This window comes from Thalassophryne amazonica, chromosome 12 (genome assembly GCF_902500255.1).
Source record: "Thalassophryne amazonica chromosome 12, fThaAma1.1, whole genome shotgun sequence".
NCBI lineage: Eukaryota > Metazoa > Chordata > Actinopteri > Batrachoidiformes > Batrachoididae > Thalassophryne > Thalassophryne amazonica.
The window spans coordinates 76,303,631-76,320,030 of NC_047114.1; the positions used below are offsets into that span (position 1 = coordinate 76,303,631).

Below are 16,400 nucleotides of genomic sequence, written 5' to 3' on the forward strand. Positions count from 1 at the left end.
AATACACTGTAAAGTGTCAATACGAAACCACTAAATTAAATTAATTAAAATTTAACCATTTACAAATTACAGAGGACAGCAAAAAAAAAAAGGTTGTATTTTAGTGGAGATTTCAAAATTAGGATTCTGGCCATTGTCAACAGGCAATTTATTCTGTATAACAGAAGTGTAATGAAAGCTCTATAGAAAATTTAAAACAATTCAAGGACTGACTAATTTAGCAGTTAGCAAAAAATAGAAAACGCTGGATTTTATTGGTATTTTTTATTCCCTGTTCCAGCAATATTCTGTTAGGGCTCTCAGTATTCGATGAATTGTGTTTTCACAAAAGTGTCTGGTAAAAGCACTTATTTTTTCAGTGTATTTAAAAAAATGAAGGGCCAGAAGAAGCTACTGTACTGTCATTGTGGAGTTCATCAAACACAATTATGTAACATTACTTCTTTCTTTGTTTTCTTCAGGGTTGCTCACATTAGCCAAAGGCTACTTTTCAGTAATAAATATAAATCTCAGACATAAAAACATTCACACAAAAGGAGGTAAGAGATGAGGTTTATATATGATGTAATGACTAAACATGAAGCCAATATGCTACTTAAAAACAAGATATCAGGTCGCCATAATGTTTTCTTTTGGCACATTTCAGCATGACAGCTATGACGTTTATTTGATGTTTGTATGTAGCACTGTACTCCAGTCTGTCAGTTACATTAACAGTATCAAACTAATATCTTTGATGTGCAGTTCAGTCCATACTTAGAATCTTGGAATGGCATCATTGCTGTTGTCCGTGTGCAGCGGTTAAATTGCAGCCTGATCAAAGTGTCTCAATGCATTTCTCAATGTTCATGATATCTCACAGAGTGGTGACCTCTCTAAAGTTTTGCAAGATTTGAAACCTCAATAGGTTGAATATATACTTGCTAATTTGAGTACAAGCAGCACTGCGTTTCAACTTTACTACCTATAAAAGCAACTAAAATTTACAAAATAATAAAAAATCAAGTTCCTGCAATAGCAGCAACTCAATCGAGTTGCATGTTGTTGATTTTGTTTGTTGATCTGTTCTTACAAACGGTGTACTTACATACTGCGTTCTGTTGGAAGGCGGTGCCTCGGTGATGGACTTGAGATCTTCCATCACTGTGACTCTCTCCATGTCTTCTAAGCCCAAATCGGAGTAGAGCACGACATCTTTCACAAAAATACTGACAGCTCTGAGCATGAAGGACACAAAGAGGTGCATGTGGATGTAGTTCCTGGTGCAGTGCAGTCGTCTAGAGAGGAAACAAACGAGGTAAGACGGCGGTTTTGTTAAGAACGTGTGCGTCTGTTTTGGTGTTGACACGAACAATAGTCGTGCTAATTAGAGCCAGCTGAATTCCACGCTGACTGCAACACATTCTTGAGATTCAGAGGCTTGAAACGCACAAATATTGAATTGCTTGGCTGAAAGGCCTGTAAAAATTAAATTGCAAGCATGTGTTGAAGCAATTCAAAAGTATGCAAATTTCTTACCAGACAAATACAAGTTTATCTGCCATAACGCTTCCAAAACATCCTGCCTTCGCGTTTACACTCACTGTCACGGTCCAGAACCCAAGTCAAACTACTGGATCAATAGACATAAACGTTACATCATTACACACTGGAGTGTGAGCCAATGAAAATATTTAGACTTAATTAATATTTATGAGTGTGGTAATGCTTGCCAAGTGTGAATGTTCTAAAATAATAATAAAAAAAAAGTTAGAACATACTGGCTCCTTAAAGCAGTAATCTGTGATCCATTAGTATCTGTTTCTGTATGGGCTCATTAAAGAGCTGCCCTTTGAGAACGATTGATTCAGAAGTGGGGGTGAAAACTAATCTGCCGTACAGTTCCCCAGTGAGATAAACAAACACAACTGCTAATGTAAAATATCCCTTTTCTCTCCCTGGAACGCATTTACGAGCGCCCCTGTCTAAAAGCTAACATATTGATGTGGAGACGTGGCTTCAGCTCTGAGCCAGAATGTCAGATAGACCCCTGGGATAACTTATTAAACTCATTTGGTGCATAGATTTCCCAGTGCCAGTTGGGAGCATTCCATAGGCCTTCTGACTGCACGCCTATACAGTAAAGTCATGCTGCTCAGAAAGCTGGTAAACAGCAGCTTCACGTCAATTCCTGATACAGCCTGTGTTCAAGAACATAAGCTAACAGGAGCAATCAGAGATTTCTGACGTCCGCCAATCCGGATCTGGATCATCTCCAGACAGAATTTAACGGAGTGTTCCACGCCCTAATGTCTATCTGTGGTGCAAATTTGGTGAGAATCTGTTAGGTAGTTTTGAAGAAATCCCTCAAAGCCTATATAAAGTGAAATCTTGATCCAGAATCCGGATCTGGATCCACATCACCTCCAAAATTTAACAGAGTCTTCCATGCCCTAATGTCTATCTGTGCTACAAATTTGGTGAGAATCTGTGAAGTAGTTTCAACTTAATCCCTCAAAGCCTATATAAAGTGAAATATTGACCCAGAATCCGGATCCGAATCCAGATCCACCTCACCTCCAAAATTTAATGGAGTCTTCCATGGCCTAATATGTATCTGTGTTAAAAATTTCATCAAAATATGTGCAGTAGTTTTGATGCAATCCTGCTAACAGTAATCCTTCAAAGCATATATAAAATGAATCTTGATCCAGAATCCGGATCCGGATCAACTCCAAAATTTAATGGAGTCTTCCATGGCCTAATATGTATCTGTGTTGAAACTTTTGTCAAAATCCATGAAGTAGTTTTGACTTATTCCTTCAAAGTGTACATAAAGTGAAATCTTGATCCAGAATCTGAATTCAGATCCAGATCACCTCCAAAATTTAATGGAGTCTTCCATGCCCCAATGTGTATCTGAGGAGCAAATTTGGTGAGAATTTGTGTAGTAGTTTTGAAGAAATCCCTCAAAGCCTATATAAAGTGAAATCTTGATACAGAATCCGGATCCAGATCACCTCCAAAATTTAATGGAGTCTTCCATGGCCTAATATGTATCTGTGTTAAAAATTTCATCAAAATATGTGCAGTAGTTTTGACGTAATCCTGCTAACAGTAATCCTTCAAAGAGTATATAAAGTGAATCCTGATCCAGAGTCTGGATTCGGATCAACTCCAAAATTTAATGGGTTCTTCCTTAGCCTATTATCTATCTGTGGTGAAAATTTAATCAAAATCTGTGCAGTACTTTTGACGTCATCCTGCTAATAGACAGACAGACTGTGTCATTATTATGTCCTTTGTGGACATAATAATGACACATGCACTGCACTAAACAGCCGCCAAACAATACAGTTATTTCAACCTTATGTAAAAGTTGCTTTTTTGTTTTTTTAACAAAAAGTATCATCTCTGTGGTGTGTTTTTGCAGTGTGATTGAATGCATATCAAAGACTACGAATTAATTTTTGCATTTTTTTCCCAATTTGTTCTCACTGGAAAGTAATTTATCCTGCACTGGGTAAGAAGCCCATATAGAAAATATTACGCCTGTTAATGTTTCCCTGTCTCCCTGTCTGTCTGAAACTAGATCTCACTGATTAACATATCTTGTAGTACCAAACTCTAGTCTGATGCCTGCAAGATACCATTTGCTGATAAGGCAACAATTCTATGGAGGTCAAGTTGGCAAATTTTAGCTCCTTGTCAACATTTCAGCATTTGGTGGTTTATATTCAGGTTTGGTATGTTGTCATTAAAACCGATCCCTGCCATGATGGTCTTCATGGTAAGTTCATCATTTTGAAAGTAAACGTGGCAATTTATGGCCAAAATGTTGTACTTTAAAATTTGACGCAGCCTTTTCTTGCCACCCTACCAGTTGTATGACTGACATTTATAAGCCATTGCAACTTGGGTGCCGGACTCAGTGAGGAGAGGTTTAATGACCTTGAGTTTGCAGATGGAGCTGTGTCCTTTGTGGAGTTAATAGGTGCTCTGATACAGCACTTGAGATTGAGGAGTCAGAGTTGGGTTTACAATTGTCCTTTATCAAGACTAAAATCCAAGCTTTGACGAGCAGAAGAGTTCCTCTTTGTGGTGAAAATGTTAACATGTCGAATGACTCACTTCTATTTGGAGTGACATTTGTGTCTGTGCGGGCTCAGGTTTTGAGATAGAGATATTTGGCTTAAAAAGCCCTAAGGTTGTTGGATACAAGTGTTTAGCAATGTCACAATGGTTTCAGGAGAATGAAGGTCCAAGTCTTTAGGGTCTTGGAGCTTCCAAATACACTGTATGATTGTGAAACCAGCATCTAAGATGTCTTTGGTATTTGATCTCTACAGTGAATCCACCAGAATGACTTGCTTAATTATTGCAGCAATTAGAAAAAGCCAAGGGGACTCCAACATATCTAAGTTTGGCAGCTTGATGGCGACTTTCAGAAGGTAGCGACAGACCGATCTCTATCTGGGTGGTTGCCACCCAGGATCCAGGATGGTTCTGGAGTGTTTGTGCCACAGGGAGCACCAGTGCACGCTCCCAGACCTGACTGGCTTGTTCTCTCTCCATTCATCTGTCTTTTGGTAGTTGAAAGTTGAAGTTTGTGCTGTGTGTTAACAAAAAGGGAGCATGAAGAAACTCTAACAAAGAGCCAAACTGTCAGAAAATGAAACGAACAGTAACACAAAGTTCAAATTGCTTCCAGTGTGCAGTTAAGTGTATTATCTGGCAGCACTGTAACATCTGCATGTGTGTGTGTGTGTGTGTGTGTGTGTGTGTGTGTGTGTGTGTGTGTGTGTGTGTGAGTGAGGCATCATTTTAAATGTCTTTGAGTGTCTCAGATGGACACACAGTCCATTTGAAGGTATTCTTGTCAAAGGAAAACCTCATAACATGCAAATATCCAGTTAAGAGATAATGTTTAATCTCACATCCATCATGTTTTCACATTACATACAGTGGCTTGCAAACGTATTCAGCCCCTTGGTATTTCACGCATTTTAATTTATGGTGTTTCAAATCCAAAAAGTAAATCAGGTTTCTCAATATACGAGGTCTGTTAGAAAAGTATCCGACCTTTTTATTTTTTTCAAAAACCATATGGATTTGAATCACGTGTGATTGCATCAGCCAAGCTTGAACCTTCGTGCGCATGCGTGAGTTTTTTCACGCCTGAGCAGGCTTTGAGTGAGCAGTGGTCCACCCCTCCAGTCGGATTTTTATTGCGAATACATGTCTGAATGATTTGGAGCAGGGGTAGGCAACCTGTTCCAGAAAGAGCCATGAGGGTGCAGGTTTTCTTTGCAGCCACTGACTCCACCAGGTGATTTCACTGATTAACTGATTCCATCTGCTCAAAGTGATATTAATCAGTAAAATCACCTGGTGGAGTCAGTGGCTGCAAAAAAACCTGCACCCTCATGGCTCTTTCTGGAACAGGTTGCCTACCCCTGATTTGGAGCTTTGCTGCATCAATTTTTTCCAGAAACTGTGAGAGACCTCCAGGTGGACACCATTCGGAAAATTCAAATGGCTTTGAGGGATGATTTTATGGGGATTACACAGATTAAGGAGTGCTCCAGCCGGTTTAAAGACCGCCCACAGCTGCTGACAGCGCGGCGCACTCCGAGCGCCAATCAACAGGCTGACACCTCGCTGAAACAACCACATCATTTCCAACGTGAAGGCTTTGTTGATCCGGGACGTCGTCTGACTTACACAAAAATGGCAGAAGGCGTGGACATCAGCACTTTTCAGCACATTCCACTGTTACAGGAGTTTTTTTCATGGAAAGAAAAGCGGACGGATGCGCCACCATGCCGCTCATGGCGCGGCACAAAACCACCTCCTTGTTGGTCTCACAGGACGGCTTTGAGACGGCTTTCAGACGGCTGTCGGTGGGTTTTCAGTCGTGTGACTAACCAAGAAATTGTGGATGAGCCTGGACATGCCAAAACATGTCCTGTGAGTCTTCATCACAGCGTTGCTTTGCACCATGCGGCTCTGCCGCGACACGCGGAATTCCTTCGCTCCTCTTTCCATGACAAAAACTCCTGTAACAGTGGAATGTGCCGTTCATTTCCAAACTGGACGCTGTGTTTTATCCGGGACGTCCTCTGACTAGCACAGGAATTGCGGAAGACGTGGACATCAGCACTTTTTCGGCACATTGAGACAGACGTGCAGAGGAATTCCGCGCGTCGCGGTGGAGCCGCATAGCGCAAAGCAACGCCGTGATGAAGCCTCACAGGACATGTTCTGGCATGTCCAGGCTCATCCACAATTTCTTGGTTAGTCACACAACTGAAAACCCACCGACAGCCGTCTGAAAGCCATCTCAAAGCCGTCCTGTGAGACCAACACGGAGGTGGTTTTGTGCCGCGCCATGAGCGGCACGGTGGTGCATCCATCCTCTTTTCTTTCCATGAAAAAAACTCCTGTAACAGTGGAATGTGCCAAAAAAGTGCTGATGTCCACGTCTCCTGCCATTTTTGTGTAAGTCAGACGACGTCCCAGATCAACAAAGCCTTCACGTTGGAAATGATCTGGTTGTTTCAGCGGGGTTTGAGCCTGTCGATCGGCGCTCGGAGCGCGGCGCGCTCTCAGCAGCTGTGGGCGGTCTTTAAACCGGCTGGAGCACTCCTTAATCTGTGTAATCCCCATAAAATCATCCCTCAAAGCCATTTGAATTTTCCGAATGGTGTCCACCTGGAGGTCTCTCACAGTTTCTGGAAAAAATTGATGCAGCAAAGCTCCAAATCATTCAGACATTTATTCGCAATAAAAATCCGACGAGAGGGGTGGACCACTGCTCACACAAAGCCTGCTCATAGGCGAATGACGCAACCGACAGGCGTGAAAAAATTCATGCATGCGCACGAAGGTTCAAGCTTGGCTGATGCAATCACACGTGATTCAATTCCATATGGTTTTTGAAAAAAATAAAAAGGTTGGATACGTTTCTACCAGACCTCGTAAAAAATTCTAAAATTATCACCCTTAGTCTCAAACTGAAAACAAAACTCTACAACTTGATATAAATTAATTAAAAATATAAAAGCCAAGATGATGGGTTGCATAAGTAATCAGCCCCTTTGGTATAATACCTGTAAATAATCAGTTTAATTGCCAGTTTTCTTCAGACAAGTCAGGGGATGGATACATGAACATTTCAAAGTCACTGAATATGTCTTGGACTTGGCTGAATACTTTTGCAAACCACTGTACGTTCCATTGCACAAGAGCAGATTTCTGTACGAGTAGCCGACTTCACAGTGAAGTCTATTTTTCCATCATGTGACCGCAGCCTGAGTTTGCTGTGCTGCACTTAAAACTGATAAAGCAGACTTCAGCAACAGTCTTTGGGAATTGAGTGGTTACAAATTGCTGCCATGACAAGAATTCATCAGCATGCTTTGAGCTGTTCTATAGTGACTAGAGCCTCAGCCATACAATAAGGACTCAGTCTGCTCCCCGAGAATGTTTGTGATTGGCAAGAATGATTGAACAATTCCAGTGGCACCAGTTACTCACCGGAAATAGCCCAAAATGCTGACAGCCACCATTAGTGATCCTAGAGAGACGGAATAGCCCACGGTGTAGATGAGATACAGGCGATCAAAGGCCTCCTGATCGAGTAGCAGAATTTGAAAAAGTCAACAGAATAACAAACTGCACAAAACAACATGTGCTGCTTCTTCAAGTACAACACTGTGTGGCCCTGTCCTTGCATAAAATATTTAATTTTATTATATGGCTACAATGGTATGTGCATTCTGATTGGCTGATTTCCGCTCTGATATGGGAAAATATCAGACCGGTTACCATGACAATCGGTCCGGATTGCGTATCACATTCGTTACAAATGAGCATTCCCTTTCGTATGGCTAGCATACTGGCATAGTATGTTACTATGGTCCTGTGAGATCAGATTTTAAGGTTCTGCAACTAACCTATAAAATTGTTCACGGACTGGCATCTCCCTACTTAGCTGACCTAATTAAACCTTACGTACCGGCCCGGGCTTTGCATTCTCAGGGTGCAGGACTATTTTGTGTCCCTAGGGTGAATAAAAAGGGTGTGGGTCACAGAGCTTTCTCTTATCATGCCCCTGTTCTGTGGAATGATCTCCCTGCATCAATAAAACAGTCAGATTCTGCAGAGACTTTCAAGTCCAGACTTCAGACGCACTTATTTTCCCCTTTCATATGGCTAGTATACTGGCATAGTATGGTACTATGCGTTTTACCCTTTTAAACTCATTTTATTAAGAAACGGAGTGGGCTGCAGCCTCAGTTTTATCTAAAGTCTGGGTCTTTTAGTGAAGCTTAGGGCTAGTGGCCGGCGATCACCTTAGTATTTCTTCTGTTTTTCTTGTTGCTTAATGCTGACAAATTATACTGTATTTATTGTCTTCCGATGCCTGATTCTTTTTTGTTTTCTCTCTGTTTGAGGTACGGCTCCACCCAGAGATGGGAGTGGTGTCTGCTTCTGCCACCCTCCTGTCTTGTGCACCAGCAGAATTTCCTGTATATTTGTTTTGTGAATTGTTTTGTAAATTGTGACAGTAGAATGGCCCCTGCAGTGGGTCCCCCCTTTGAGTCTGGTCTGCTTCGGGTTTCTTCCTCAAATCATCAGAGGGAGTTTTTCCTTACCACTGTCGCCTGTGTGCTTGCTCTTGAGGTTGGTAAGATTAGACCTTACTTGTGTGAAGCACCTTGAGGCAACTTTGTTGTGATTTGGTGCTATATAAATGAAATAAATAAATAAAATAAGCCAGAAAGCTAAAAACACGATTAGAATAACCAAGTTGGACATGAACATACTCTATAAATATCTAAACAGCATTGGAAAAAACACACAGATTGAAAGCTTACCAGCTAACAACCGGACCATGTATTAGCAAGTTCTTCATGGAGGTGACGACGCGAACAGGTCTGACTATGAGCCCAAAACCATCAGCAGCTTTCATATTCGGGCGACACCGTAACTTTGCATGTTTATATATATATATATATATATATATATATATATATATATATATATATATATAGCCATATAATAAATTAATTATTAACCTCAGTTAATAATCCTTTATTATTCCTATGTGGGACACTAAAATATGTTGGTGGAATGAATACATCTGTAGGGAAGCTGACACAGTGAAGGGGGATTTTTACACTGGACAATTCAAAAAAGGGCACAACAAATATAAATTGGAGCCCTTACCAGTAGTTGAAAAATTTTCTGAATATGACTACGTAACATTCAACGGATCACAGACAAATATTTAATCTTAATTGTGGTGGGTGAGGCAAGCAGGTAGCATGTTGGCCTTGTAAACAGAAGGTTCCTGGTCAAAGCCCACACGTGTCCTATTCGCCATCTGCATGTGCAGTTTTGTCGGGAAGGGCATTGAGGGCAAAACGTGCGCCAACACCGACTCTACTGTGGCGATACCAAACAAAATGGCTGAACCCAAAGGAAATGACTTCTTTTCAAATATCTTGGATCTGCGATTGGTGTCTAGCGACAGTGTGGTGAAGGCTGTGGACATATTGATGCAGTAGCAGCTCACTTCTATAGCTCTCACACAGAGGCATCAGCAAAAAAAAAAAACACTGCCTCCATTCCATTCCACAGACTGTTGCAATACGAGGTCTATTAGAAAAGTATCCGACCTTATTATTTTTTCAAAAACCATATGGATTTGAATCACGTGTGATTACATCAGACATGCTTGAACCCTCGTGGGCATGCGAGAGTTTTTTCACGCCTGTCGGTTACGTCATTCGCCTGTGGGCAGTCTTTGAGTGAGGAGTCGTCCACCCGCTCGTCGATTTTTTTCATTGTTTAGGAATGGCTCAGAGACTGTTGCTTTGTTTGATAAAAATTTTTTCAAAACTGTAAGGCACAACTGAGTGGACACCATTCAATAAATTCAGCTGGTTTTCGGTAAAAATTTTAACGGCTGATGAGAGATTTTGGTCTGGTAGTGTCGCTTTAAGGACGGTCCACGGCGCCTGACGGCGATCTGTGCTTCGAGGCGGCAGCGTCTCGCCGTTTCAAGTTGAAAACCTCCACATTTCAGGCTCTGTTGACGCAGTAAGTCATCATAGAACAGAGAACTTTCAGAAGAAGTCGGCATGAGGAGTTTATTCGGACATTCCATTGTTAACGGTCATTTTGTAATGAAAGAACGTGCGGGCAGAGTCGCATGTCGGGCTGGACCCGACCGCGGGGGGTCGCGGCAGGAAAAACACCTCCGTTGGAAATCTTAACGGGCAAGTTGGAACATGCCCAAGCTGTTAAACAATTTCTCAGTTACTCACTTGTTGAAAGCCATTAAAAGCCGCCTGAATTCTACAAATGGTTTTCAACACGGAGGTGTTTTTCCTGTCGCGGCGCACACAGATTTGCCGAGTCGTCACGGAAACAACTCAGCGAATTTGCGCGTACGTCTTTCATTAAAAAAATGTCCTTAAACAGTGGAATGTCCGCATAAATTCCTCATGCCGGCCTCTTCTGAATCTTCTCTGTTCTCTCACGATGTCCTGGGTGAATTAAGCCTTAAATTAGGATGTTTTCAGCTCGAAACAGGCCGACGACAGCGCCTGGAAGCGCTGCAGGACGTCCCGCTCCGTGGGAAGTCCTTACACCGACAGAAACACCCCATAATCTCTCATCAGCCGTTAAACTTTTCACAGAAAACCATCTTAATTTCTCGAATAGTGTCCACTCGGATATTCCTCACAGGTCCAGAAAAAATTTTGATAAAGCAACGCGCGCCGTCTCGAGCAGCGTGTGAAACAAAGGAATTCAGCCGAGAGGGCGGGACCACATCTCACTCAAGGCCTGCCCACAGGGAAATGACGTCACCGACACGCGTGAAAAAACTCACGCATGCGCACGAGGGTTCAAGCATGATTGGTGTAATCGCATGTCATTCAAATCCATATAGTTAAAAAAAAAAATAAAAGGGTCGGTTTATTATCTAAGAGACCTCGTATTAACATTTTCATAACAACTGCTTTACAGTAAAAACAAACTGGTGTGTTCTATGAGTCAGATGAAACGCTAGCGTACTCTGTGGATTTTTACTGCAATTACTTTTCACAATACAAATAAATGAAAAAAATACTCAGAATTCCAGCAATCCTTGGAAGAAGTGTGTGTGCATAAAGCAGGGGTCACCGACGATAACATTATTCAGTCTGGTTGATGGAGGAAGGCTGAGCCGGGGCCGTGTTCTTTGTCTGCCAGCTTACAGCACAAACGAGCCTCCAAACAAACATCCTGAAGGCCAGATAATGCATTGCTCTGATCACTCAGCAGCACGATCCACCGCCAGCTGCAAGATGTCTATTTTGCAGTGGTGGTTGGGCATATGGCGTTGATGTAGTGAAAGAATTTCATTTGCACATATGCGTTTGTCATTCACTACTGCAACCAAACGGCTTCCTCAGGAGCACAAACATCTGAAGTCAGAAAGAAAGCAAAGTGTGTGGTGATGTCTACGTTCAACTGAGACTCAGACATATAGGAAACTTATGGTGTTTCATCATATTAAAAAGTAGCATGAAATGGAAAGAAATGTTTGATAAAGCCTAGTGCAAAGTCTATATCGTAGACATCAACAAGAAGCTGGCTGTAAAAGACCGTATGTTGCAATGAAGACAATGAAGACAAACTTTGCCCCTTATTATAAAATATCAACTCTATCACTATTGGAACATTTCACCACTAAAAAGCAATTTTCATAAAGGTTACTGGGCGGATCGATAATATCGATACCAACGTTGGTATTGATACTGAACGATCCTCGTGTAAAAAGATCGATACTCAAGCTTTTGTCTCTCCCGCACGCACTGACTGCTGCGCAAGCAGATTCATCAAAGTCTCCTCTCTGTCTGTAAGAGCAGCGCTGTGTTGTGTCACACAACACGGAGCAGCACACCCTTGTATTGTGGTTTGTCAACCCTCTACCTCAGGAGATTTTGTTTTAAGTTGTGTTGAGTGAGTGATATTTTTTTTTAAACAAAAATGTTGATTGTGATATTAAAAGTATTTTGTTGTCACGTACAATGTTTGGCAAAATTCTATCCTGGGTCTTTTGGATCCTTTGGATCTATGAAGGTTAAATATGAAAAAGTATCGGTATATCGGTATCTGTATCGATATCGGCAACACTGGGCCTGTATATACTTGGTATCGGATCAGTACCAAAATTCCCGGTATCGCCCACCTCTAGTTACTGGGGCTTTGCCACATGACACGAGACTTACATATTGTGAGAAAGAAACCTTGAGGAAGGGCTCACAGCACTGCCAGTCTTGTGCTTTTCTACAGAATAGCCCAGTCAAAATGCTGATCTTGTACTTTCATCTATGTTTTTGTGTCACTGTTCAAGTGACAGCCTGCGGTGCACACAGAAAGTATTCACAACTTTTTCCACATTTTGTTATGTTACAGCCTTATTCCAAAGTGGAGTAAATTAATTTTTTTCCACTCAAAATTCTACTCACAACACCCCATAATGACAACATGTAAAAAAAAGAAATTTTTGCTCAATTCTTAAAAATAAAAAACTAAGAAATCACATGTACATAAGTATTCACACCCTTCACTCAACACTTAATTGATGCATGTTTGGCAGCATTTACAGTCTCAAGTCTTCCTGAATATGATGCCACAAGCTTGGCGCACCTATCTGGCCAGTTTTGCTCATTCCTCTTTGCAGCACCTTTCAAGCTCCATCAGGTTGGATGGGGAGCGTCGGTGCACAGTCATTTTCAGATCTCTAGAGATGTTCAATCAGATTCAGGTCTGGGCTCTGGCTGGACCACTCAAGGACATTCACAGAGTTGTCCTGAAGCCACTCCTTTGATATCTTGGCTGTCTGCTTAGGGTAATTGCTTGCTAAAAGATGAACTGTCACCCCAGTCTGAGGTCAAGGGTGCTCTGGAGCATGTTTTCATCCAGGATGTCTCTGTACATTGCTGCATTCATCTTTCCCTCAATCCTGACTAGTCTCCCAGTTCCTGCCGCTGAAAAACATCCCCACAGCATGATGCTGCCACCACCATGCTTCACTGTAGTGATGGTGCCTGGTTTCCTCCAAACATGACACCTGGCATTCAAATCAAAGGGTTTAATCTTTGTTTCATCAGACCAGAGAATTTTGTTTCTCGTGGTCTGAGAGTCCTTCAGGTGCCTTTTGGCAAACTCCAGGTGGGCTGCCATGTGCCTTTTACTAAGGAGTGGCTTCCGTCTGGCCACTCTACCATACAGGCCTGATTGGCGGATTGCTGCAGAGATAGCTGTCCTTCTGGAAGGTTCTCCTCTCTCCACAGAGGAATGATGGAGCTCTGACAGGGTGACCATCAGGTTCTTGGTCAAAAAAACAAAAGCAACTTTTTCACATTCTCATTATGGCAGGGGTGGGCAGCAAGGGCCGAGACACTGCAGGTTTTCCTTGCAACCAATCACCTCAGCAGGTGGATTGCTGATGAGCTTCTCCCCTGAACATAAACACCTGATCGTCAATGAAATCACCTGCTGAGACAAGTGATCATTAATGAAATCACCTGCTGAGGTGATTGGTTGTAAGGAAAATCTGCAGTGTCTCGGCCCTTCATGGCACATGATTGCCCACCCCTGCATTATGGGGTATTGTATGTAGAATTTTATTTTGATTATTTTGATGATAACTTGATGATAACAGTGATGATAACTTGATAACAGTGTTAGCTAACAATGTTTAATTTTATCATTGAGAACACACCTCTGACTGCTGCAGTCACCTTTGTCAATTTACCATCTGATTAACTCTGCTGTCCTCCCCTATGGTCATGAGTTTGGGTAGTGACCAAATCAACCAGAAGAAGCACTGGAAATGAAGTTCCTCTGCAGAGTATCTGGGCTTACACTCAAGGACAGTTTGAGGAGCTTATATCCAGGAGGGACTCTGAGTAGAGTCATCAGCAGGAGTCAGCTGTTGAGGATCATCTCCCTAGAGAGGTCTTCCAGGGATTCCAACTGGGAGGAAGCTCAAGGGAAGACCCAGGACATACTAGAGGAATTATATCTTTCAGCTGGCTTTAGAATACTTAGAGATGGTCCAGGACAACTTCCAGGAGTTGACTGAGCATTCGGAAGTGTGAGCTAAGTTGCTTAGTCTACGACCACTGCAACACGGAGCCAGATAAACACCAGAAAATCAAGGAATGAATGTATACCTTGGACTACCTCACTCAATCCTCCACTCATCTACATTTTTGCTGTCTAATCTATACACTATTAGGCAAGGGCGTAGGTTTGGTCTCAGCTTTGGTAGGGACAATACCACCCCCTCCCCCGGTCCCCCTGCCCACCACCACCACCCCCTAACCCACTCATACCATTAGATGCACAAGTACAGCATAATACATAACACATGACGACATAATGCTGAATAATTTAACACTTTATTTACAATATTAAGTGTGTAGGCAAACAAACAAATATCTTAAATAACAAAATTGCACCCAAAATCACAAATCTATTCTATAGGCCTACACCTGAGAGAACAAGACAACAAAAAAAAAATACTTGTGGAGCTAACAAAAAAAAAAAAAGTTTTTGAAACCAAGATGTATAATCTATTCTCTTCATCAATAATGCAGTTGTAGATATCTGGGGGGGATACCAGTCAGTATCTGGTGTGACCACCATTTGCCTCATGCAGTGCAACACATCTCCTTCGCATAGAGTTGATCAAGTTGTCAGTTGTGGTCTGTGGAATGTTGGTCCACTCCTCTTTAATGGCTGTGCGAAGTTGCTGGATATTGGCAGGAACTGGTACACGCTGTCGTATACGCCGGTCCAGAGCATCCCAAACATGCTCAATGGGTGACATGTCCGGTGAGTATGTCGGCCATGCAAGAACTGGGACATTTTCAGCTTCCAAGAATTGTGTACAGATCCTTGCAACATGGGGCCGTGCATTATCCTGCTACAACATGAGGTGATGTTCTTGGATGTATGGCACAACAATGGGCCTCAGGATCTCATCACGGTATCTCTGTGCATTCAAAATGCCATCAATAAAATGCACCTGTGTTCTTCATCCATAACAGACGCCTGCCCATACCATAACCCCACCGCCACCATGGGCCATTCGATCCACAACATTGACATCAGAAAACCGCTCACCCACACGACGCCACACACGCTGTCTGCCATCTGCCCTGGACAGTGTGAACCGGGATTCATCCGTGAAGAGAACACCTCTCCAACCTGCCAAACGCCACTGAATGTGAGCATTTGCCCACTCAAGTCGGTTACGACGACGAACTGGAGTCAGGTCGAGACCCCGGTGAGGACGACGAGCATGCAGATGAGCTTCCCTGAGATGGTTTCTGACAGTTTGTGCAGAAATTCTTTGGTTATGCAAACCGATTGTTTCAGCAGCTGTCCGAGTGGCTGGTCTCAGACGATCTTGGAGGTGAACATGCTGGATGTGGAGGTCCTGGGCTGGTGTGGTTACACGTGGTCTGTGGTTGTGAGGCTGGTTGGATGTACTGCCAAATTCTCTGAAACGCCTTTGGAGATGGCTTATGATAGAGAAATGAACATTCAATACACGAGCAACAGCTCTGGTTGACATTCCTGCTGTCAGCATGCCAATTGCACGTTCCCTCAAATCTTGCGACATCTGTGGCATTGTGCTGTGTGATAAAACTGCACCTTTCAGAGTGGCCTTTTATTGTGGGCAGTCTAAGGCACACCTGTGCACTAATCATGGTGTCTAATCAGCATCTTGATATGGCACACCTGTGAGGTGGGATGGATTATCTCAGCAAAGGAGAAGTGCTCACTATCACAGATTTAGACTGGTTTGTGAACAATATTTGAGGGAAATGGTGATATTGTGTATGTGGAAAAAGTTTTAGATCTTTGAGTTCATCTCATACAAAATGGGAGCAAAATCAAAAGTGTTGCGTTTATATTTTTGTTGAGTATATATGGTGTATTACGGTAAACGTAAGCCTGTGATGTCATAACGCAGAGGAAAAACACGGAAGTTTCACACTAGTGCGCCGCTGATTCTCATTACCGTAAGTTCTCATGTAAGCCCTCATTCTGAAAAATTTCAACACTGACAGCAAGCCAAGAACCCGTGCTTTCCAACAGTATGCTATATGTTGCATATATTACGGTAAAATGCGTTCGGTGACTTTTGAAACGAGGGAAAAGTATGAAAAGGAGCGCAAAAGTGACAGAAAAGTACAGAGACAGACAGCAAACATAAATGTAGTAATTTTTGAGGAAAAGGCAGGGTGTTAGTGTCATTTGTGAATGTGTGTGTGCGTGTTTGTGTGGGTGTGCAGTTTATTTTAAGTGTGGCGCACAGCATTGTTGGCAAGCCCCCCCGC

General features: G+C 42.5%; 1 protein-coding gene across 1 annotated transcript in view; it reads right to left on the minus strand.

The window, feature by feature from the left end:
* pth1r (parathyroid hormone 1 receptor) overlaps positions 1-16,400 on the minus strand; it is a 95,689-nt gene that overhangs the window by 13,781 nt on the left and 65,508 nt on the right. The window contains exons 5-6 of the mRNA XM_034183649.1: positions 7,519-7,613; positions 1,088-1,277 (exon numbers count right to left, since the gene is read on the minus strand). Of these exons, the coding sequence (XP_034039540.1) occupies positions 1,088-1,277; positions 7,519-7,613 (285 nt within the window). The remainder of the gene's footprint in view (positions 1-1,087; positions 1,278-7,518; positions 7,614-16,400) is intronic.